We start from the raw sequence: 26,432 nt of genomic DNA on the forward strand, positions 1-26,432 counted from the left end.
AACCTGTATAATTAGCTGGATATAACCTGTATCATTACCTGGTTTTACCCTGTATCATTACCTGGTTTTATCCTGTATCATTAGCTGGATATACCCTGTGTCATTACCTGGTTTTACCCTGTATAATTAGCTGGATATACCCTGTGTAATAACCTGGTTTTAACGTGTATCATTACCTGGTTTTACCCTGTATCATTACCTGGTTTTACCCTGTATCATTAGCTGGTTTTACCCTGTATCATTAGCTGGTTTTATCCTGTATCATTAGCTGGATATACCCTGTATCATTACCTGGTTTTACCCTGTATCATTACCTGGATATTCCCTGTATTATTAACCTTCTATATCCATGTCGTTCCTGTTTCATTTCATTTTATAGTTTATCGCATGTTTATTTAAACGTTTATATCTTGTATCATTAATTGTTAATATCCTGTATTGTTAACTGTTTATATCCTGTGTCATCAAATATTTATATTTTGTATCGATAAGTGTTTATATCCACATCATTATGTATGGTTAACTGTTTTCATACAAACAGTTTATATCCTTTATTTTTAACGTTTGATGCTGTTTCATTAACTATTTATTTCCCGTATCTTTGAATGTTTATATCCTGTACCAAAGATAGTGTCTTGTTGATTTCATTTTTACCTGCCTTCAAAAAATGAATGCATACATTCTTTTGCATGGCAGTTTATTTTGCAGACAATCCTGAAAAAAGACACAAATGTGATGTTGATGAATTCTTCATTCAGGTAGAGGGGCACCTGTTGGACAGAAGCACTCACTTACTCGATCCATGCAGCAACGGTGGGGACAGCGGTAGGTACGTTGAGTATCTCTCGTACCACGGATCCGGACACCAGCGACACTTCTTCAATGACTCTGCACATGTGTGAAAGTGTGAACGATGATCAAAGTTTCATAAAACATATGTTACATGTTTTATCTTTCCTGACTCAAACGGCAAACGGCATAGTACACACTTCAGTTACAAGCAGCAGAATAAATCTCATTTGAATATTGGAATGAAACAACTATGGGATGGAGCAATGTTGTATTATGTTAATAACATGTGTGGTGTCGCCTAAACTGAACCAATAAAAATTCATCTTAAAAGTAAGAATGCTGAGCCAGTACACTTTCCTAAAACAAACAACTCGCATCACATTTATATCTTCTTCATCAATATTATGATATTACGTCCATCCAACGTTTTTCTGTGGACTCCCTTTTGTGTTGTCACAACGTTGTGGGCTGACGTTGTGAAACGTCATATACACGTCGTCACAACGTCGTGGGCTAACGTTGTGATACGTCATTTTCACGTCGCACAACGTTGTGGGCTAATGTTGTGATACGTCATTTTCACGTCGTCACAACGTTGTGGGCTAACGTTGTGATACGTCATTTTCACGTCGTCACAACGTTGTGGGCTAATGTTGTGATACGTCATTTTCACGTCGTCACAACGTTGTGGGCTAACGTTGTGATACGTCATTTTCACGTCGTCACAACGTTGTGGGAACCTTGTATTTAACGTTGTGAAACAAAACAAAGTCGTCTTTCCATTAAGAGATAGGAATGCTGGGCCAATCACATTTCCTTAAAACAAACAACTCGCTTCGCATTGACAACTACACCCTCCACATCTACATCTACATTTACAAGTACTACCTCTACATCTACATCTACATCTACTCCATCCACATCTTCAACTACCAAGTTGACAATTTCACGTCGTTACAACGTTGTGACATCGTTGTGTTTACGTTGTCACAATGTTATAATATTACGTCCACACCACTTATTCTGTGGTCTCCCATTTGTGTTGTCACAAGGGTGTGGGCTGACGCTGTGATTCGTCATTTTCACGTCGTCACAACGTTGTGGGAACCTTGTACTTAACGTTGTGGCAATGTTATTATATTATGCCCATGCAACCTTATTCTGAGGCCTACCATGGACGTTGTTACAACGAAGTGAAATAACGTTGTGTTAGAAGGATTAAAGAGGTTATGATATACCCAGCATAAATGTTATAAAACACCAAACCATTTCCCGACGTTCCGGAAATGTTTTGGAAACTATTTTATTCACGTGTTTCATTTAGCAATGAAAACGAACGGGTGTCGAATAACCCAGTTCAAGTTAGGTCACTTCTCAGCGGTCTCTCCCACGAGGCAAAATAATTAAGAATTGAACAAGCAAGCTCGGAGGTTCGCACAGTTTAACCATCGCTTTTCAATCGTTCACACTTCAATGAACCCATCCAAACTGACGTTCAAGTCTTATAATTTCATACTTTGTAGTTTACTGGTCTCACTGAATAATATCGTAACAGTGTTTGCTTAAATGTGAAGTCCTCTGGTTTCGCCGAAGAACATTGCAACAATGTTATTTTGTCGGTATTTGCCGGCTCTCGGTCACATACGTTTCCCCACTCATACTCAGTTACGCAAAGAAATATAGTTCTTTGAATATATACAACATAATCTAGAAATATATCAACATAATTTCTTTCTCTGAACAAATTTACAAACAATATTTGGGATAAATCAAATCTTAAAAATAGGTTACAGGACGGTGAACAACAATATAAACATGGTCTCGATGCACCAAGGCGAGGTCAACCTTCACGCGCGGATTTATATATGACGTCACATAAGTTTGTAAAGATGTGCATTTCGAGTCGAACGGGAACATGAGGATGAAATTTATACTGCTGTTGAAAATGACGTTTATGGAGCAGTTATGGAAAACACCCCGATGCGTGAACCCTCTCATGGCACTAGCAAATTGGGAATATCACCGATTTATGAATGTGTTGCTTGTGTTTGGATTATCGCAAACCAATTCGGACGATGCGGAATGGACTGGTGGGGATTGAACCGACTGCTCTGAGACTTGTGTGTTTTGTGTTAATTTGCAACGTCAGGGTGTGTTACATTTGGAGTTTGGGATTTGTCGCGTGTGCTGTAATACTTTGCTTAGCTGGTGTTTCTTGTCACCTGAGATGGACCTACTGTATGACCTGATACTAGCTTCATTGTCACTCCTCATGTGGCGCCGCTTCTCGGCCTAGAATGCACGGAGAAGATAGTAACTCGGGTTTTAGTTTGGGATTGATCAGGAGCAGTCGCGTTTGCGCTGTGTCAGCAGACACATCTGAGCAGGGTACGACATTGTTTTCATTTGTGCGAGATTCCTGTCATTTCCGAAAACAAGGCATCAAAGACGAAATCGCTCAATAAATCAATTTCGTTCACATCAGTAATTTTACAGAAATAATTTTCTTCACTTGCGTTATTAGTATTGAAAGATAGCCATTTCACTGCAAGGACAATCCATTTTTTTCATGTAGCAGCCGGACGACATCAATCACCAGAACCAAAGCATTTATTTATAAGTCCGCTGAAATGTTACAAGACCAGGCAAAAATACTAAATTAATTATATTGCTGATAAATGCAGGGATTAAAAAGAAAATAGAAAAACGAGTTGGTCGTAAACACAGATCGAATATTCAGGGAAACCCCGGAAAGTAGTTCCGGCAAGTTCACACGATCAATTTCACAAAAAATTGTTCACATCGTGTGAACTTTTTTTGTCCGTTCACAGGCTTGTGAACTCAAAATATCAGATGACGTGACTACCCATTCAGCCAATCAGCATGAAAGAAACAGTTTAAACTTCAAAGTATGAAATTATTTGACTGTATAACCGAGTTATTAAAAATCGTATGTGCACTAGTAAAAGTATTGTTTCTGTCATTAGGAACAGCATTGTTCACGTCATTCGTCTCTTATTGTACAATATTTTTTAATTTGACGTTTACACGATATACGGCTTTTCCATTGGATGAGAGCTCGGTCACATGACCGCGAAATTGACGTTCATAAGTGTATGAACGACACAATTTGACGTTCATACGTTTTTCACGAGACCGTGAAAAACACTGGCGGACTACTTCCACATTCCTGGGGAAACCCCTGGGAATTCCCTAGCACGAAAACATACATAAGCATTATGCCCGATCATTTAGAACCTTTAATCTTGGTCTCAGCATTTCAGTATACATTGAGAAACGTAAGAGAGCTTGACTGCATGATTGTTCCCGAATTTCCTCGCTACGGCCCATCCTAATGAACAAACGAAAAAATGCACATCCAAACTATCGTCAGTATCCAACCATCTACGAATTTACCTTGGTGTCTGTTTGACGCATCTTTAATCACCTTTCAATAATCGGTCAGTTGATCAATGATGACTAACACATGTAACCGCCACAGGATCATTAACAACTTTGGAAATCCTCCCGTCACGTTTATCGTGTCGGCCATTTTGACGTCTTGTACTTGATGTAAATGTATTACGACGCGCTGTCTTTGTGACTGACTTACTGAGGTAGTTCTTTACAGACCTTTCTCATCTAATGGTGTTATTATTTGAACACATGTGTTGCGTAAGATGTTTCTGAAGAGCAAGTTGTGCATCCTTACGCCCATGTCACCTCTCTTTTTGAGGAACTATTTTATTCCGCGATATAGCTGGTTGTTGTATGGCTATCAGTGTAAACATGAAGTCACACGTACTAAATAAAATTGTGTTTAGATCTTGGCCTACATCCTTTAAGGTAAGAAACTGTGATATTTTTTTTTATAAGAATTGACTTTCACTTCGTGTGAGTTCATTGGAGTATGAACCTTCATAGAGTGAGGGCCAAACATTGTATGAACGTCGTCCGACTCAAGCTCCGACGTTCATACAGTTGCTAGCGCATGTTCGAATCTCCAGAAATGACGTCATAGTCGAACAATGTTTTAACGTGAAACAAAACACGCTTCGTTCTTCATTGTTCTTTGCGATTTATCGCGTAGTTACCTTATATTGGGTACTTAAGAAATTCTCTGACACTAGTTCCGTAAAATCACACATGCTGGTATAATAATCACTATATGTTATTCATGTACGCTGTAATTTTATAAGACATTTTGTATAAGATTACTTCGTTATTATTTGTTTTAAAAAATAAGCTTTTTATCATGTCCGATGCACAGCCTTTTCACTATGTACATTTTATGTCACCATAACTACTCTCCCTACATCTACAACTACTCCCTCCCTCCTCATCTAAATCTCTTCCATCAACTAACCCGTCTACATCTACAACTACCCCTTCTACATCTACAACTCTTCCCTCTACATCTACAACTACTCCCTCTACATCTACCCCCTCTACATCTACAGCTACCCGTGTACGTGTACATCTACAACTACTCCCTCTACATCTACCCCCTCTACATCTACAGCTACCCGTGTACGTGTACATCTACAACTACTCCCTCTACATCTACACCTACTCCCTCTACATCTACAGCTACTCTCTCTACATCTACAACTATCACCTCTACATATACAACTACTCCCTCTACATCTACACCTACTCCCTCTACATCTACACCTACTCCCTCTACAACTACATCTCCTCCCTCTACATCTGCAACTACCCCCTCTACATCTACATCTCCTCCCTCTACATCTACAACTACCCCCTCTACATCTACAACCACTCCCTCTACATCTACACCCTCTACATCTACACCTACTCCCTCTACATCTACACCTCCTCCCTCTACAACTACTCCCTCTACAACTACTCCCTCTACATCTACACCTACTCCCTCTACATCTACACCTCCTCCCTCTACAACTACTCCCTCTACATCTACAACTACCCCCTCTACATCTACAACTACTCCCTCTACGTCTACAACTACTCCCTCTACATCTACAACTACCCCCGCTACGTCTACAACCACTCCCTCTACATCAACAACCACTCCCTCTACATCTACACCTCCTCCCTCTACATCTACAACCACTCCCTCTACATCTACACCCTCTACATCTACACCTACTCCCTCTACATCTACTCCCTCTACATCTACAACTACTCCCTCTACATCTACAACCACTCCCTCTACATCTACACCTACTCCCTCTACATCTACTCCCTCTACATCTACAACTACCCCCTCTACATCTACAACCACTCCCTCTACATCTACACCTACTCCCTCTACATCTACTCCCTCTACATCTACAACCACTCCCTCTACATCTACACCTACTCCCTCTACATCTATTCCCTCTACATCTACAACTACTCCCTCTACATCTACAACCACTCCCTCTACATCTACACCTACTCCCTCTACATCTACTCCCTCTACATCTACAACTACTCCCTCTACATCTACAACCACTCCCTCTACATCTACACCTACTCCCTCTACATCTACTCCCTCTACATCTACAACTACCCCCTCTACATCTACAACTACTCCCTCTACATCTACATCTACTCCCTCTACATCTACTCCCTCTACATCTACAACTACCCCCTCTACATCTACAACTACTCCCTCTACATCTACAACTACTCCCTCTACATCTACATCTACTCCCTCTACATCTACATCTACAACTACTCCCTCTACATCTACAACTACTCCCTCTACATCTACTCCCTCTACATCTACAACTACCCCCTCTACATCTACAACCACTCCCTCTACGTCTACTCCCTCTACATGTACAACTACTCCCTCTACATCTACAACTACTCCCTCTACATCTACTCCCTCTACATCTACAACTACTCCCTCTACATCTACAACTACTCCCTCTACATCTACTCCCTCTACATCTACAACTACCCCCTCTACATCTACACCTACTCCCTCTACATCTACACCTACTCCCTCTACATCTACAACCACTCCCTCTACGTCTACACCTACTCCCTCTACGTCTACATCTACGTCCTCTACATCTACACCTACTCCCTCTACATCTACAACTACCCCCTCTACATCTACAACTACTCCCTCTACATCTACAACTACTCCCTCTACATCTACACCTACTCCCTCTACATCTACAACTACTCCCTCTACATCTACTCCCTCTACATCTACACCTACTCCCTCTACATCTACAGCTACCCGTCTACATCTACACCTACTCCCTCTACATCTACAACTACTCCCTCTACATCTACAGCTACCCGTCTACATCTACACCTACTCCCTCTACATCTACACCTACTCCCTCTACATCTACAACTACTCCTTCTACATCTACAACTACTCCTTCTACATCTACAACTACTCCCTCTACATCTACAACTACTCCTTCTACATCTACAACTACTCCTTCTACATCTACAACTACTCCCTCTACATCTACAACCACTCCCTCTACGTCTACACCTACTCCCTCTACGTCTACATCTACTCCCTCTACATCTACAACTACTCCCTCTACATCTACATCTACTCCCTCTACATCTACATCTACAACTACTCCCTCTACATCTACAACCACTCCCTCTACGTCTACACCTACTCCCTCTACGTCTACATCTACTCCCTCTACATCTACAACTACTCCCTCTACATCTACATCTACGTCCTCTACATCTACACCTACTCCCTCTACATCTACACCTACTCCCTCTACATCTACAGCTACTCCCTCTACATCTACAGCTACCCGTCTACATCTACACCTACTCCCTCTACATCTACAACTACTCCCTCTACATCTACACCTACTCCCTCTACATCTACTCCTTCCTCCCTCTACATCTACAACTACTCCCTCTACATCTACAGCTACCCGTCTACATCTACACCTACTCCCTCTACATCTACACCTACTCCCTCTACATCTACAACTACTCCTTCTACATCTACAACTACTCCTTCTACATCTACAACTACTCCCTCTACATCTACAACCACTCCCTCTACGTCTACACCTACTCCCTCTACGTCTACATCTACTCCATCTACATCTACAACTACTCCCTCTACATCTACATCTACTCCCTCTACATCTACATCTACAACTACTCCCTCTACATCTACAACTACTCCCTCTACATCTACAACTACTCCCTCTACATCTACTCCCTCTACATCTACAACTACCCCCTCTACATCTACAACCACTCCCTCTACATCTACACCTACTCCCTCTACATCTACACCTACTTCCTCTACATCTACAACTACTCCCTCTACATCTACAACTACTCCCTCTACATCTACTCCCTCTACATCTACAACTACTCCCTCTACATCTACAACTACTCCCTCTACATCTACTCCCTCTACATCTACAACCACTCCCTCTACATCTACAACTACTCCCTCTACATCTACAACTACTCCTTCTACATCTACAACTACTCCCTCTACATCTACAACCACTCCCTCTACGTCTACACCTACTCCCTCTACGTCTACATCTACTCCCTCTACATCTACAACTACTCCCTCTACATCTACATCTACTCCCTCTACATCTACATCTACAACTACTCCCTCTACATCTACAACTACTCCCTCTACATCTACTCCCTCTACATCTACAACTACTCCCTCTACATCTACAACCACTCCCTCTACATCTACACCTACTCCCTCTACATCTACACCTACTCCCTCTACATCTACACCTACTCCCTCTACATCTACAACTACTCCCTCTACATCTACACCTACTCCCTCTACATCTACACCTACTCCCTCTACATCTACAACTACCCCCTCTACATCTACAACTACTCCCTCTACATCTACAACTACTCCCTCTACATCTACTCCCTCTACATCTACAACCACTCCCTCTACATCTACAACTACTCCCTCTACATCTACTCCCTCTACATCTACAACTACTCCCTCTACATCTACAACTACTCCCTCTACATCTACACCTACTCCCTCTACACCTCCTCCCTCTACATATACAACTACTCCCTCTACATCTACAACTACTCCCTCTACATCTACAACTACCCCCTCTACATCTACAACTACTCCCTCTACATCTACAACTACTCCCTCTACATCTACTCCCTCTACATCTACAACCACTCCCTCTACATCTACAACTACTCCCTCTACATCTACAACTACCCCCTCTACATCTACATCTCCTCCCTCTACATCTACAGCTACTCCCTCTACATCTACTCCCTCAACATCTACAACTACCCCCTCTACATCTACACCTACTCCCTCTACATCTACAACTACTCCCTCTACATCTACATCTCCTCCCTCTACATATACAACTACTCCCTCTACATCTACAACTACTCCCTCTACATCTACAACTACTCCCTCTACATCTACAACTACTCCCTCTACATCTACTCCCTCTACATCTACAACCACTCCCTCTACATCTACAACTACTCCCTCTACATCTACAACTACCCCCTCTACATCTACATCTCCTCCCTCTACATCTACAGCTACTCCCTCTACATCTACTCCCTCAACATCTACAACTACCCCCTCTACATCTACACCTACTCCCTCTACATCTACAACTACTCCCTCTACATCTACATCTCCTCCCTCTACATCTACAGCTACTCCCTCTACATCTACTCCCTCAACATCTACAACTACCCCCTCTACATCTACACCTACTCCCTCTACATCTACAACTACCCCCTCTACATCTACACCTACTCCCTCTACATCTACAACTACTCCCTCTACATCTACTCCCTCTACATCTACAACCACTCCCTCTACATCTACAACTACTCCCTCTACATCTACTCCCTCTATATCTACAACCACTCCCTCTACATCTACAACTACTCCCTCTACATCTACAACTACTCCCTCTACATCTACAACTACTCCCTCTACATCTACTCCCTCTACATCTACAACTACTCCCTCTACATCTACAACTACTCCCTCTACATCTACTCCCTCTACATCTACAACCACTCCCTCTACATCTACAACTACTCCCTCTACATCTACAACTACTCCTTCTACATCTACAACTACCCCCTCTACATCTACAACCACTCCCTCTACGTCTACACCTACTCCCTCTACGTCTACATCTACTCCCTCTACATCTACAACCACTCCCTCTACATCTACAACTACTCCCTCTACATCTACAACTACTCCCTCTACATCTACAACTACTCCCTCTACATCTACTCCCTCTACATCTACAACTACTCCCTCTACATCTACAACTACTCCCTCTACATCTACTCCCTCTACATCTACAACTACTCCCTCTACATCTACAACCACTCCCTCTACATCTACACCTACTCCCTCTACATCTACACCTACTCCCTCTACATCTACACCTACTCCCTCTACATCTACAACTACTCCCTCTACATCTACACCTACTCCCTCTACATCTACACCTACTCCCTCTACATCTACAACTACCCCCTCTACATCTACAACTACTCCCTCTACATCTACAACTACTCCCTCTACATCTACTCCCTCTACATCTACAACCACTCCCTCTACATCTACAACTACTCCCTCTACATCTACTCCCTCTACATCTACAACTACTCCCTCTACATCTACAACTACTCCCTCTACATCTACAACTACTCCCTCTACATCTACACCTACTCCCTCTACACCTCCTCCCTCTACATATACAACTACTCCCTCTACATCTACAACTACTCCCTCTACATCTACAACTACCCCCTCTACATCTACACCTACTCCCTCTACATTTACAACTACTCCCTCTACATCTACTCCCTTTACATCTACAACCACTCCCTCTACATCTACAACTACTCCCTCTACATCTACAACTACCCCCTCTACATCTACATCTCCTCCCTCTACATCTACAGCTACTCCCTCTACATCTACTCCCTCAACATCTACAACTACCCCCCTCTACATCTACACCTACTCCATCTACAACTACCCCCTCTACATCTACAACTACTCCCTCTACATCTACAACTACTCCCTCTACATCTACACCTACTCCCTCTACATCTACATCTCCTCCCTATACATCTACAACTACTGAATATTTACATGTCATGGTCCTGGTAGACAGTATATCTCATACCAGGACCAGGACATGTAAATATTCAGTATTGTATTGCCAATTTCTCTGCATAATGTTCGTGTAAATATGCTGTGTTAACATGATTCCGAAATTAATATCACTCTCCGAAATTAATGGAGGAAATAAAGATCATTCATTCATTCTACAGCTACCCCCTCTACATCTACATCTCCCTCTACATCTACATCTCCTCCCTCTACATCTACAACTACCCCCCTCTACATCTGTAGATCTAGAGGGAGTAGTTGTGGATTTAGAGGGAGTAGTTGTAGATGTAGAGGGAGTAGTTGTAGATGTAGAGGGAGTAGATGTAGAGGGAGTAGTTGTAGATGTAGAGGGAGTAGTTGTAGATGTAGAGGGAGTAGGTGTAGATGTAGAGGGAGTAGGTGTAGATGTAGAGGGAGTAGGTGTAGATGTAGAGGGAGTGGTTGTAGATGTAGAGGGGGTAGTTGTAGATGTAGAGGGAGTAGATGTAGAGGGAGTAGTTGTAGATGTAGAGGGAGTAGTTGTAGATGTAGAGGGAGTAGTTGTAGATGTAGATGTAGAGGGAGTAGATGTAGATGTAGAGGGAGTAGTTGTAGATGTAGATGGAGTAGATGTAGACGTAGACGGGTAGCTGTAGATGTAGAGGGAGTAGTTGTAGATGTAGAGGGAGGAAGGAGTAGATGTAGAGGGAGTAGGTGTAGATGTAGAGGGAGTAGTTGTAGATGTAGAGGGAGTAGTTGTAGATGTAGAGGGAGTAGTTGTAGATGTAGAGGGAGTAGTTGTAGATGTAGAAGGAGCAGTTGTACATGTAGAGGGAGCAGTTGTAGATGTAGAGGGATGAGGTGTAGAAGTAGAAAGAGTGTTTGACGATTATGTAGTTGACGCCTGAATTTTAAAGATGGGCCGTTGTATGGTAATGAATTAATATGTGTCAACGTTTGACGTGTTTGAAGTATTATTCTGTTTAACTCAATTGGATTACGTTGTGGGTCGCGTAGGTGTCTGCCTATTCATACACGACAGTGAAATTCTAAAAAAATAAATGGCAAGTAATTGATAAAATACTAAATTCGCTCCCGTGTAATACCAATTTTATGATATTATGAATAATTCTGGTATTTGACAAGCGAAAAAGTAATTGGTATTACACGGGAGCTCGTTTATTATTCTATATGTATGGCGGCGCCTCTAGATAATACATCTTTCCAAGCAACGATCTGGGCCTTCAGGTTTGCTTAAAAGCTCTCAACTAAGCCTGACCACCCGATCCATTTGGTCGCCTCCTTCGGCTGGCATTGGTGGCTGTGGACGAATACTAACCAGGAGTCCGTACCAGGGTGCCGTTGTTCAAAACAACCTCAGCGCTACGGCTGTCATAAGTCTATGTTAAGGTATGGGAGTTACAATCACCTTAGCGCTACGACTGTCGTAAGTCTATGTTAAGGTATGGGAGTTGCGATCACCTCAGAACTACGACTGTCGTAAGTCTATGTTAAGGTATGGGAGTTACAATCACCTTAGCGCTAGGATCGCTTTGTACAAAGTAACCCCGGGTCATACGGTATACCTTAGACTGTTTGTTGCGCAGTGGAATTTTAACTATTAACCAAAGTGACAGATGTACGTCCTATGGCGACGACATCTCAAACTAAAGTGACTAACATGCGTCCTATCGAACCGAACTATCAAACTAAAGTTACAAACATACGTCCTATCGCGACGACATCTGAAGCCAAAAGTGACGATAACTCAAGCAATTCCAATACATGCAATACTTTTTTCCGCGAAGGAAGATGCGTTTCCGCTATCTGTTCCCTCTTTGGCATGTCTTCAAACCACTGCTTACCCAATGACATCGAACGCTATGTATACTACTCAAAATTTGATAAGGATCACTAGGTGATATGTGTGTAAGTTACCACAAACATAACAAAAGACATGACTCTGACTCAGAAACGTGTTTAATCATGTTATGAATGAAAATTCATGAACGGCATGAACTTGTATCAATATGGAATGTTTGAAATCTGCAAACACCAAAAGGCATTTCATTAAAAAATGTTAACAGCAAACAAGAGAAAGAATTACACAGTTATGAGGGATAGTCCATCATTACACTTAGTCGATGAAGTGTCAATATCGAGTATGACCTACCCTTGCATCAATGACGGCCTGACAACGTCGAGATATGCTGTCAATAAGCACCCGGATGTTCCCATTGGGAAGGTTGTTCCACTCTTCCACGAGGGCATGTCCGAGCTCTGCCAAAGTCGTGGGTTGTGCTCTACGGAGTGAAAGGGCAACCTGCAGCATGTTCCAGACATGCTCAATCGGGTTCAAGTCCGGCGAGCGCGCTGGCCAATCCATGCGGACAATTGTCTCCTGCTCAAGGTACTGCTCAACCACCCTGGCGCGATGAGGACGGGCGTTATCATCCATCAGGATGAACTCAGGGCCAACAGCACCAGCGTAGGGTTTGACGTACACATCGAGGATCTCATCCCGGTACCTCACCCCCGTCATCGTTCCTCTTTCCAGGACATGAAGATCTGTCCTTCCATCTCTGTTGATTCCACCCCAGACCATGATGGAACCACCACCATAACGGTCATGTTCACTGATGTTGGCATCATGGAAACGTTCACGTTGTCGTCGCCACACCCGCTGCCTCCTGTCTGTAAAGTCCAAACAATACCTGGACTCATCGGTGAACAGAACTGGAACCCAATCGTTCCGTGTCCAAGTGACATGATCTTCAGCCCATTCCAATCGCTCCCGCCGGTGTCGAACAGTCAGGGGGATTCGGACACATGCCCTTCTCGAGTAGAGACCTGCATTGTGAAGACGATTCCGTATCGTCTGAGTGGACACATTCACCCCCGAGGCGTTCGGGAGGTCGTTACGTAGGCTGGTTGCTGTCCAGAAGGGATGACGTCGTGCCTGAAGAGCCACAAAATGATCTTGGCGTTGGGTTGTCGACCTCTGACGACCACCCCCATGTCGGTGTGCTGCTGTACCAAAATTTTGCTGTCGGGACCAGCCCTGCTTACAACGCTCTGACTGACGTTTAGTGCATAGGCAACGTCACGTTGTGAATAGCCAGCATCAAGCATTCCAATACATCTGCCCAGTTGTTCTGTCGTCAGGCGACGCCTTACACGTTGAGGGGGCATTGCGTAGATAAACGTAGTGTAAACACTCAATTGAGTTTAAAGTTTCAGAATGAATCAGACACCGTTGCCTGATTGGAAATCGTGCAATGGTAGCAAAAGCATGAACTGTGATGTGAAACGCATTTCCCATTGCATGAAATGCACGTGCAAGTGTGTTGGAGACGTTTTTGATTTCACTTGAACACAATATTGCCAGTTATGCAGTTATTTTGTGTTTTTATTAAGAAAAATATCTACGATCCTTATCAAATTTTGAGTAGTATATAAGCTGTCCCCTTCTATATGGATGTCGGTGATATCCGCGCGTAGGTCCAGGACAAAGGTTTCCACCCCAGTGTTCAGGTTGTACTTGGAGAGTGTTCGAGGAATACGCTCCGTGAAGTATACTTCTTGAGCTGAAAACACAGGTAGTTTTATCATTAGGAATGGTAAAACAAATTGAAAATATTTTCTTGCTGGCTGAACTGAAGTACTAGACATTTACAATTACCGTGTTCGACGTAATAAGCGCACAGGGCGCTCTCAAAATTAGAATTAGGAGCTCTTATTGGAATATAATTTTGGTGAAAGAGTCGAAAGATCGTAAATTTTATGGTTTCTGCTGACAGCCTGAAATGATTCAAAAGAAAAGTCTGTGCGTATTACACACGACAGATATATTTTTCCAGAATTTAATTGCCCGTAATTAAGGGTGCATATAACACACGAGTGCGTATTATACACGAATAAATGTACACGAATTGTGTACATTGATCAGTCAGAAGGGTGCTAACTTGGATTGTTCACTAGCCAATGTATTGGAAAAAATCGCCGTGGGCGCTTCTTATAGCGGGGCGCTTATTACGTCGAATACGGTATTTCACATTGTTAACAGAACTAGAAATTCAAAAAAATATGTGGACTCCCAAAGTATGGAGAGGACATTCGATTCCTCTCTCAGCTATTGATCATTCACACAATAGAACTTCAGTATTATGTATTGTTACATGGTTTCAGTCATTTGCTCTGTCGAGTGAGTGAGTGAGTTAGGTTTAACGCCGCTTTTAACAGTATTCCAGTTATATCACGGCGTGTCAGCTTAATGTGTGAGGAAAGCCCGAAGTGATGCAGGTCTCAGACGTTTACCACTTCGGTGAAACCCACGAGCACGGGTATGGTGCTGACAAACCTAGAAACATAATCGGGGAGAACCGGGATTCGAACCCACAATCATAGGTTTCTAGCATGCCCAAGGGCCGCAACTCTGCACAGCGAATCACGGCGCCTTAGACGACTGGGCCACCCGTGTCCCCTGCTCTGTCGAGTCAGTTCTCGTGGAGCCACATTGCTCTATGACGTCATGTGACCCCTTATTGACAGTTCTACAGTTCCTGGCCGAGGCTGACACCTCGTGCTCCTCGGGAACTTCGCAGGCATTCGACACTGAAATTCGAATGCAATAAGCAGACACTAACTGAATATAAACTGATATCCGAGCTAGCATGTTGAAGTTCTTGTTCACCCTCATGTGACATGTGACATGTGTCATGTGTTTGGCTGAGATTCATGATACTGAAAGGACGTGTGTCATACGTTTGGAAGATGTTTTTCTAGAGACATGCGTCATATTGTGGAATGGGGTTCACGTGACTTTAGAGACACGTGTCACACTACAACTCGTCTGAACGTTTGTATCCGCGCTCGGCTTGTCATCTTGTCCGTCTGTCTGGTAATAATACTTCTGGCCAGACAGACCTGTTATTGGTATAAGGAAACGCATCTTTGTTTGTCAGGACCCTGAAGTGATTGCATGAGTCAACTCCGCTTAAAGGTCAGTTATAACACGGCCTGTCGGCTTCACGTGGGAAGAAAGCCCTCAGTGATGCCTGTCTCTGACGTTAAACACCGCCACTTCCCCTCCCCAAACGCACAGCCAACCCCGAAGCTGGTTGGTAGGTTTGTTGTTTAACGCCTCACTCAGCAATATTCCAGCTATATTACGGCGGTCTGTAAATGATCGAGTCTGGAGCAGGCAATCCAGTCATTGATATCATGAGCAGCGATCCACGCAATCGAGATACGGGTACATGCATCAACCAAGAAAGCGAGCCTGACCACCTGATCCCGTCAGTCGCCTTTTACGACAAGCAAAACTGGAACGCTGAAAAGCGGTAAAGATCCTTATACCGTTTTCAAGCAAGACTGAATGAGGGACATAGTGCAGATAAAACTATGTCCCTCATTCAGTCTTGCTTGACAACGGTATAAGGATCTATACCCAAACGTTGCTTTTCACAGTATTAAAGAAGTTGTTATCCATAAAATTGTGTCTATCTTGTCATCCGTCAACTTCTAAGTAATGCCTATCAAACAAAGAAAATAATACTGCACTTTCGTAGATTTTTTTAAAGCAGTTTACCGTGTTTGGAAAGTCGGGCTTTGCTTTAAAATGGCAGACCTCGAAATAGAGGGAAGATTTCCACGCTCGTAAAGAATATGTACAGTAATATCAAATCACGTGTAACGTCTAACAATGAAATGTCAGGCTTCCTCCTAAGTCTCCATGGTGTCCGTCAAGGAGACAATTTATCACCCCTGCTCTTTTCAATATTTCTGAATGAGTTGGAATCGTGTTAGAATGGATACTATTGGCGAATTCACTGCAGCGTTATGCCTGGAAGGTGATATAGTATTATTTGATAATGATCCCTCATCTATGAAACCTCATTAAATACACGCTACTGTTATTGTGGCAAATGGACACTTGATGTCAATATTGCTAAAACAAAAAGAGGAGGTACAGCTTAATCAAAAATTGCATAGTTGATAGTAATAGTGAGTGAGTGAGTGAGTTGGGTTTAACGCCGCTTTTAACAGTATTCCAGTTATATCACGGCGTGTCAGCTTAATGTGGGAGGAAAGCCCGAAGTGATGCAGGTCTCAGATGTTTACCACTTCGGTGAAACCCACGAGCACGGGTATGGTTCTGACAAACCTGGAAACATAATCGGGGAGAACCGGGATTCGAACCCACAATCATAGGTTTCTGGCGTGCCCAAGGGACGCAACTCTGCACAGCGAATCGCGGCACCTTAGACGACTGGGCCACCCGTGCCCCGTTGATAGTTATAACTATCTGGGGAAAAGGTTCATAAGAATAGATGGCGTACATACGTTAGTAAAAAATTGATAGAGACCGCACCCAAAGAAATATTTTCTTTACTAAAAAAAGCGAGAAAACTCAACCTGTCCTTAGATAGATTTATTTAAAGCATTAACGTTTTAGCAACTCCCATACTATTTCATGGATCCGACGTCTGGGGATATGAAAAAGCAGAAGCTGTTGCATAAATCCACAAAAATACCAGTGGCTTAGATGCGTTGAATATATACCGAACGCTTGTGGACTAACTGCCGTAGTACATTCGCCATAACATTTTCAACTTTGGGCCATAACAAATAAAGATGTGGAGGAGAATTGGTATTCTGGGATGCTAGCTGCCATTGCCCGTTGCCCAGCTGATCCAGTCACGAATTTCTTGGCCAGCTGTCAAACTCAAATTTTAGTCGGCCGCTAGTTTGAGAACGAAGCGACTTCAGCATGTGATTTGTGCAAGCGGCTTTGAGATAGCGCTCGTTGTATCACTGTACATCTCTTGCAAGCGAATGGCTGTTTGCCATGCGCCCATTATTTCAAAGTCCAACCTACCACTGCAAGAACCAATGTTGTCCCGAATGGTCTGAAAGCTGTCCATGAGCTCTTCAAGATACTCAGAGAGATCCCTTATCGCAACATTTCGAAAACATTCCGGACAGTCGCCACCTATAAAATAGAAACACAAACATACATCACATCTAACCCGCCGAAAACCCATGAAGGAGGGCCGTAATTGGGTGCTACAAGCCAGTTGTCCGTCAATTACAGTAAGTAATAAATATTGTCGACTTAGTCAGTTTAAATGACAGGAAAAGCTGTCAATCTGAATTTCAAAGCGAATTAATGTCTATGCAAATGCTGATCGTGAGTCTGATATAGGATATATCAAGGATATATATTGTGTGGCTGTTGAATAGTGCAACCAGGTATGTTTAATCAAAGCCAGTATGTTTATGCCAAAATGTGTCTTTCCAAAATTCAGTTTTGTATATGTGCAATATACTCCAATTTTACATCTTTAGTCATGCTAGATCTTTGAAGTTATTGTGTAGGGAATCTTTGAAATGTCTCCAGGCCACGCCAGACATATAGATACAGCTAGGGCCCAGACAAACCTAAGCTGTAGGGTTGTCGAGTCTCACCTTTAAGCTAGACTCGTAATTTCAAAAATCTAAACGACAAAATTTGTCATTTGTTACATGTGCACAGTTTGGTACAAAATTGAATGTATTGTCTAGGACTTTGAATTCAGATTAGGGATATTCTTGGGTGAGCCACCCCTACACATATGTTTATTGTATGTCAGTATTAAGTAATTAACAGCACATCAGTATTCAGCATTTCAAAGTTTTGATGTCGGAATTAAGGATTTTTTTTCTTGGGCATCGCACTCACGTGCACACTATCTGGGCAAGCTCCGTCAAAGACACGGGAAGAGCACCCATTGTACTTAAAAGGGCAATAGTACCCACAAGTACCGTTTGAGTCGCGCGGTAAAGTTACACTCCTGGTTTCAAATTTCCTTATGTGAAATATTTGCTTAGATGTTTAATTTGTACTTTTTATGACATTACTCATTATCAATATTCGGTACTGAGTCGCACCGCCAAGCCAGACTCCTGAATTCAAAGAACCTCCATGATATATTTATTGAATCTGTGCAAAGCGGTAATTACCTTGTAGTGAAATTGCACATTACAAAGATCACTTGGTTAGTTTTCAAACTGGCAATAAATGAAATTGGCTTGATGATCACTTTCATACCGTCATTGCATAGATATATTTGTTGCATAAGGATTTCCTGTAACTGATTTTGTTCACATTTGCATGGTTGTTTTCGTTGGTGACAAAGTTCACACATATCAATTTGGACTCATGTAAGCTTGGGGTCCAAGCTTCAGGTAACGGAGGGAAGTTGTCATAGCGACTGATTTACAACACCCATTGTCTGAAGAATATTTAATTGCAAAGGCTCATTACCCTGGAGCCATGACATCTATATGCCTTGAAACACTTAATTGCTGTTATTTATAAGATGCTAATCCTAATTGTTAATCCCCATTTTTGTGTACATCGACCGTCTGCCATCCTGAACGTGATGTGCAAGTATGTCACTGATGAATTACTGTTTATATTTATGTTTATTACTTACTAAATGTCATTTATTTGTCAACATTTTGTAAGTTCGAAAATGCCGACACTCAGCGGTAGATCCTTATGCCGCTGTCAAGCAAGACTGTCTTGCGCCTGATACCGTTGTCAAGCAAGACTGTCTTGCTTGACAACGGTATAAGGATCTATACCGAAACGTCGCTTTTCACAGTATTAAAGAAGTTGTTATCCATAAAATTGTGTCTACCTTGTCATCCGTCAACTACTAAGTAATGCCTATCAAACAATGTTGGCCTAGGCTGGCTATCCAGGGTGAAAACAATGATCTTTACTCAACTGCGGGTCTTGGTGCAATGTGAGATGTAAAGCGAGAAACGGCGGCACATGTTTGTTTGTCCTCTTGTGTTCAGTCTAAATACCTCCCAGTTGGGGGCGTGTCTTGCTGTACATTCCAGAAGATTCAAGACGCTTGACCACACAAGCATCTAAATACAGATATCCACACCACTTAAAGGATGCAGTATGGACTATCCCCCGCAATGGGCACATTAAACTTTTGTTTGTTCTTTTATATTGAATATCAACTCGGAACAAAGTCCCAAAAGAGTCTTATAGGGCATTAAGGAGAAATGGGATTAGGGTCGCTTTACGTCTTCAAAAAGTGAATATATCTGAAATTAAAAGGCACCTTCTCTGGAAAAGAATAATGTATTGCAAATTTTTCGATCTCTGTCTTGAAAAGTATCTCTTAGATAAGCAAACGTCAGTTTATATAATTGTCCCCGCTGCGGATATCATGTACGAAGTTGAACAACACGAAGCAAGGACCATAACTCTGTACATATGAATTTTGGACAACCATGGATACAAGTAGACAACTCTATGTACGAACAGTGCCATGTTTTATAGTGATTGGGCGACTTCATTTAAATCAGGATGTTGGGTATGTCAATAGTCACGATGTAAGCTGTTACGTGTCGATTCCCAAAATGAAACAATATGTTAACCCAGAAATGTGTACCTTAATGAATTTACTCTGAAACAAACAAATGGTATACAATCAACATTTTTCACCAAATTAACTTGGTCGACAAATACTTACAATTAACGGCACAGCAATTTCAATGAGAGTACACGATAGAATGGCAGCACAATATTCCATGGCAATACAAGTACAATTACAATGACAGTAGTGATGACAGCAAAATGTCAGTGAAGATAATCTTCTCCTGGCAGGGGCGGTCGGGTAGCCTAGTGGTTAAAATGAAGACCCGGGTTCGATTCCCGACATGGGTACAATGTGTGAAGCCCATTTCTGGTGTCCCCCGCCGTGATATTGCTGGAATATTGCTAAAAGCGGCGTAAAACCATACTCACTCACTCACTCACTCTATTCTATACTATTCTTTGTACCTATTTCATACATTAACTTAAACGTATAGATAGGTTTGTATAAATGAATATGCTGTGCTTTATTTATGACTTCTATATGTACCTTTCGCGGGTTTGGAGTACACATACAAGGAATAATGGGGCGGTCGGGTAGCCTAGTGGTTAAAGCGTTCGCTCGTCACGCCGAAGACACGGGTTCGATTCCCGACATGGGTACAATGTGTGAAGCCCATTTCTGGTGTCCCCCGCCATGATATTGCTGGAATATTGCTAAAAGCGGCGTAAAATCATACTCACTCACTCACTACAAGGAATAAAACATGCATCGGTAGTAATCTTTATTTGCTGGACCATAGGCCAGCTGACATACAAATGGGATGTTACGATAATCATGCTGCAGTCATTTCAGTTGTATATTTACAATAAAAGCGACAAAACCCTTTCAAGATTCATAAGCAATCTCTGCCGAAAGCAGAGTACAAGACGCGACAAAACACGTTCCGTAACCCTTAGACATCTGCAAAACTGATCTCTTGTAGAGCTCCGACAATATGATCAGTTTATTAGCGTACATGTGTCATTGTACCCTTTATTGTTGCAACAAAATCAGTAGATACGCCCTCGTGGTGACTGGAAGGCTAATCCGTCAACTTGTTGTCCGGTTTGTTTACATCGTCGTCGCATTGCGAGTTCTGTCCATCCGTATTCGTAAATACGATTTTCAGTGATCCATTCACCTACTTTTCACTGCTATTTTGTCTTTTAAGCCCAATGGAATATCGGTCGTCGGATATCGAGACTGGTTATGTTCTGGCATTGATTTTTGACATTTAATGAATCACTTTCAAATAGTCATGATACCAGGTGTAAACGAACAGGTAGGTAAGAATATTCTGTCCCACTGGTGGCATCCGTCACAAACACATGCAAAGACAAGTGTTCACCAATAAAACACGGGAACATGTGGTACCAGTCTAAATAGAGACTTACATCGGACATCATTATGAGTGAGTGAGTGAGTGAGTGAGTGAGTGAGTGAGTGAGTGAGTGAGTGAGTGAGTGAGTGAGTTGGGTTAAACGCCGTTTTTAACAGTATTACAGTTATATCACGGCGTGTCAGCTTAATGTGGGAAGAAAGCCCGAACTGATGCAGGTCCCAGACGTTTACCACTTCGGTGAAACCCACGAGCACAGGTACGGTGCTGACAAACCTAGAAACATCATCGGGGCGAACCGGGATTCGAACCCACAATCATAGGTTTCTGGCATGCCCAAGGGGCGCAACTCTGAACAGCGAATCGCGGCGCTTTAGACGACTGGGCCACCCGTGCCCACGACATCGTTTTGTCACTGATGCATCAAATTTGGAAACTTTTTGAAAGATGGTACTTGTTGTTACCCGGCGCTCAATGTGAAGGGGATAAAACAAGTACTGGTCGGTTCGGTGTCAGTATTCTGTCTGAGGGGGTATTCATGTTAAACTGCAACCTGGTATCTCAGTGGGCTAGCTACATAAAATCGTCATTAGTCCGGACTGGCAAACAAAACAGATTCAGACACAGATACAGGCACTATTTAAGTCATTTAAAACACATCAACCTCAAATAGTCCCCCAGCTAGTATCTAGTAATGTGCCGTAAAGCCTTATCACCACACATGAGTGAAGCTGTGTCAGCTTCATGGGAATCGATGGGACGTGAAACAACCATATGGTTTTGTTTAAACAAACTTGAGGATGCCTTTGGACACATTTGATGATTGATATTTCCTATCTACATTTCAGTTTGGCATCTATCTTGTGTGCAGTAAGAGTGAGTGAGAATGGTTTTACGCCGCTTTTAGCAATATTCACGCAATATCACGGCGGGGGACACCAGAAATGGGCTTCACACATTGTACCCATGTCGGGAATTGAACCCGTGTCTTCGGCGTGACGAGCGAACGCTTAAACCACTTGGCTACCCGACCGCGCCTGTGTGGTAAGACTGTGATGGGTTGACATGGTAAACGGCGTCTGGCTTAGTTCCCAGGCCAATTTGGTGAGATGAGGTGAAATGGGGTATAACGTCGCGTCCAAGATTATTGCACGTATATAGCGACGTGCATGTACGTGTGTGTGTTTGTGTTCCTGCTTGTACTAGTCCGGACTGATGCCGATTTATAGTGCTATCTCACTGAGATACCATGCTGCAGTTTAACATGAATACACCCCTTGAGACCAGAATGGCATAATCAAAACTTGGGAATTTATCAACGAAGTTAAACTTAAGGTTAAGTTGATTAGACAATTCCCTTTCACTGATTTATTCATCTGAACTACAGAGATCAGTGAAACAGCCTCATCTCGTTTATATTTAGATCTATGCACGGTGGGGACAAAAGGGGTTTAACGCTCACGTCACCGCCGTTGTCTTTTCGTATTAGTTCTGTTAAAAGTTTGTGGGGACACGGAGGGTTTTAGGTAATTGCCTACAACTGTCTGACAATTCATTTTAGAGTAAATTTTACACAATCCCGTTTTTTTCTTAGTTGTTCAGTTTTATTTTTAAATGAAACTCCCAAATTCATAAAATGTGTTTGTCACCATATTGAAACGGAGACCCTGAACAGACTGTGGCGTTTATTCCACAGTGTTTATGGCCTCAGAAGGGCGGTAACAGCATACGAGGTAAAAACAATAGTGAAGCATATTGAAGTGGAACGGGCAAACGAGTGTTTTTTTTCTTCTAAATGTGTCTGTGTTGATATACAATTCTCAATAATTATTTTTTTCTGATTGTAATTTAATTTGTAAAAACAATGTAACTTTCTTCAAGATATTTTCTTTTGCCAATTTCTTTCCAAATTCAAAACAAGCTGAATCCGCATTTTGATCTCATTCAACCATTTTCAACATTTCGACGATCACAGCTTCTAAACTAATTTAGGGAAACTTTTTTCTTGTAAATTTAATCTGATTAACAAAAAGACTGCCGCGTCAAAAGTTTTCTTCTTGTACTTATTGTACAGCGAAGTCGGTTGCTTTGTTGTTTTACGCCGCACTCAGCAATATCCCAGCTCTATGACGGCGGTCTGCATAATCGAGTCTGGATCAGACAATCCAGTGATTGCCATCATGAGCATCGATCCACGCAATTGGGATCGATGACATGCATCAACCAAGTCAGCGAGCCTGACCACCCGATCCCGTTAGTCGCCTCTTACGGTCTCAGACGTTTACAACTTCGGTGAAACCCACGAGCACGGGTAGGGTGCTGACAAACCTAGAAACATAATTGGGGTGAACCGGGATTCGAACCCACAATCATAGGTTTCTGGCGTGCCCAAGGGCCGCAACTCTGCACAGCGAATCGCGCTATGATGGTGAATGCGTCTTGGGTATTAATAACAGAATCAAAAGTGCTTCTTGTTACGGGAATGAGGGTGAGTTTGATTTAACACCGATTTCTTCCAGCAACATTGCATAAATATACTACTCAAAATGTGTTAGGGATCACCACCTAAAAAGGTAATACCGTATTCGACGCAATAAGCGCCCAGGGCGCTCTCAAAATTAGAAATAGGGGGCTCTTATTAGAATATTATTTTGGTGAAAAAAACAGAGTTAAAGGATAAATTTCATGGTTTATGCTGACAGCCTGAAATGTTTATATACGACAGATATATTTTTCCAGAATTTAATTGCCCATAATTAAGGGTGCATGTAACACACGAGTGCGTATTATACGGGAATAAATAAGTTTTGAGTACATTGATCAATCGGAAGGGGTGCTAACTGAGATTGTTTACTAGCCAATATGTGAGCAAATATCGCCGTGGGCGCTTATTACGTCGAATACGGTACATCAAACTATGTTCATCTGTTGAAATAGCTTATGACAATACAGCACGAAGACATATATCTTCCAGCTGTGTGGAGGAACACTGTCGACCAGCTGTGTGGAGGAACTGTCGACCAGCTGCGTGGAGGAACACTGTCGACCAGCTGCGTGGAGGAACACTGTCGACCAGCTGTGTGGAGAAACACTGTCGACCAGCTGCATGATTCTTGGTAGCTGATCTAGACTTCTGGTATTAGTTCCATGCCCTGCTGATCACACTTTGGCTGACATCAAAGACGTCTCTGACACAACGTTGTGTTGACCCACTTCAAGCACGCCTATACATCAACCATTGATGTTGTTGGAACAACAGTGCATTCAGTTGTTAGATTTTTTAGTAGCAAAAGTTGTGCTCTCTGATAACGATCTGCAATTATTCTGTCATGACATATCCAAAGGTGCCCATGAATGAAAGCCTCCAATTGAGGTCCTATCAGGGTTACCCAATCATTGAGTACCAGAATATTGCAATCTTTATTTGTTGGGTGGTTTTGAGATATCATAAAAAAATGTGATGCTTAGTAAACGTGGAGTCGTATACAATTTAGCCCCAAATTTTACACAAAACAGTTTTCAGTGAAATAGCATCATCGGTGGGGCCTCACTCAGCCTTTTCTCCTTCTGAGTGAGTTAATATGGTTTTCCGCCGCTTTTAGCAATATTCAAGCAATATCATGACGGGGGACACCAGAAATGGGCTTGACACATTGTACCCATGTCGGGAATCAAACCCGTGTCTTCAGCATGACAAGCGAACTCTTGAACCACTAGGCTACCCGACCGCCCCTTCCTCTTTCTGAATGTGTGTGCGTGTTTGCATGCCAACAAAATAATTGAGTCAGACATATTACTGATTTTATTTTAAGCAACAATCCATGCCAGACACAGCATCAAGTCACAAGTCTGACCACCTGATCTATTACGACCAGCATAGGTTGTTAGGGACCAATGTTAACCTGGATTCATGGGTTCCCAATTTAGTCGCCTCTCCCACAATGGTGTGCTTGGGATACATTCTACCTGTGGTCCTGAACCAGTCTTGGTTTGGTTTGGTTTGTTGTTTAACGCAGCACTCAGCAATATTACAGCTATATGACGGTGGTCTGTAAATAATCGAGTCTGGACCAGACAATCCAGTAATTAATATCATGAGCATCGATCCACACAATTGGGGTAGATGACATGTATCAACCAAGTCAGCAAGCCTGACCACCCAATCCCGTCAGTCCCCTTTTATGGCATGCATGGTTGACTGAAGACCTATTCTACCCCCGATCTTCATGGGTCCTAAACCAGTCATCAAAATAATGCTACGAGTCAAACAAAATATCCAGCCCATCAAACCACCAGCCCAAAAAGAAAGGAGATGGAGTCACCTGAACACACTTTATTCCAAGATCACAATACCACTGAGATAGCACACAAGTGTAAATAACACAATTAAGTACAACAAATTGTAAAATGAAAATATTGCAAAACTTCCTGAGTCGTTGCTTCTCCATGGTAATCACTGGGAGGCAGTGGGTCTGTTCATGTTACTCATCACAACATGGTGGCAGCACATGCTTATAAAAGTTCAAAATGTTTCTGTTGGCCTGTTTTTTTCAAATATAGAAACATGATGGCAGTGTTAAAGCCTGTGGCTGCAGCTCGCTGGAACTTTGAAGAAACAATGTTGTAGATATTTAGAATCAGATCTGAAATCTGTGAACACATAGAGACACCACAGCAGGAATCGTTAATCATAAGACTCACGTCCATAAACCCTGTTAGTTTCATCAGACATGTAACA

The 26,432-nt window shown here is 42.4% G+C and overlaps 1 protein-coding gene across 1 annotated transcript; it reads left to right on the forward strand.

Annotated features, from left to right (window-relative positions):
• Positions 1-1,587: 1,587 nt before the first annotated feature.
• On the forward strand, positions 1,588-24,818 carry LOC139460416 (dynein heavy chain-like). Its single transcript, XM_071241910.1, has 4 exons — positions 1,588-1,728; positions 5,315-5,812; positions 7,559-7,843; positions 24,669-24,818. The coding sequence occupies exons 1-4, from the start codon at positions 1,588-1,590 to the stop codon at positions 24,816-24,818; spliced, it is 1,074 nt and encodes a 357-aa protein (XP_071098011.1).
• Positions 24,819-26,432: the final 1,614 nt, after the last annotated feature.

The sequence above is a fragment of the Haliotis cracherodii genome, unplaced genomic scaffold (assembly GCF_022045235.1).
Source record: "Haliotis cracherodii isolate W230 unplaced genomic scaffold, xgHalCrac1.p SCAF_14, whole genome shotgun sequence".
Taxonomy (NCBI): Eukaryota; Metazoa; Mollusca; class Gastropoda; order Lepetellida; family Haliotidae; genus Haliotis; species Haliotis cracherodii.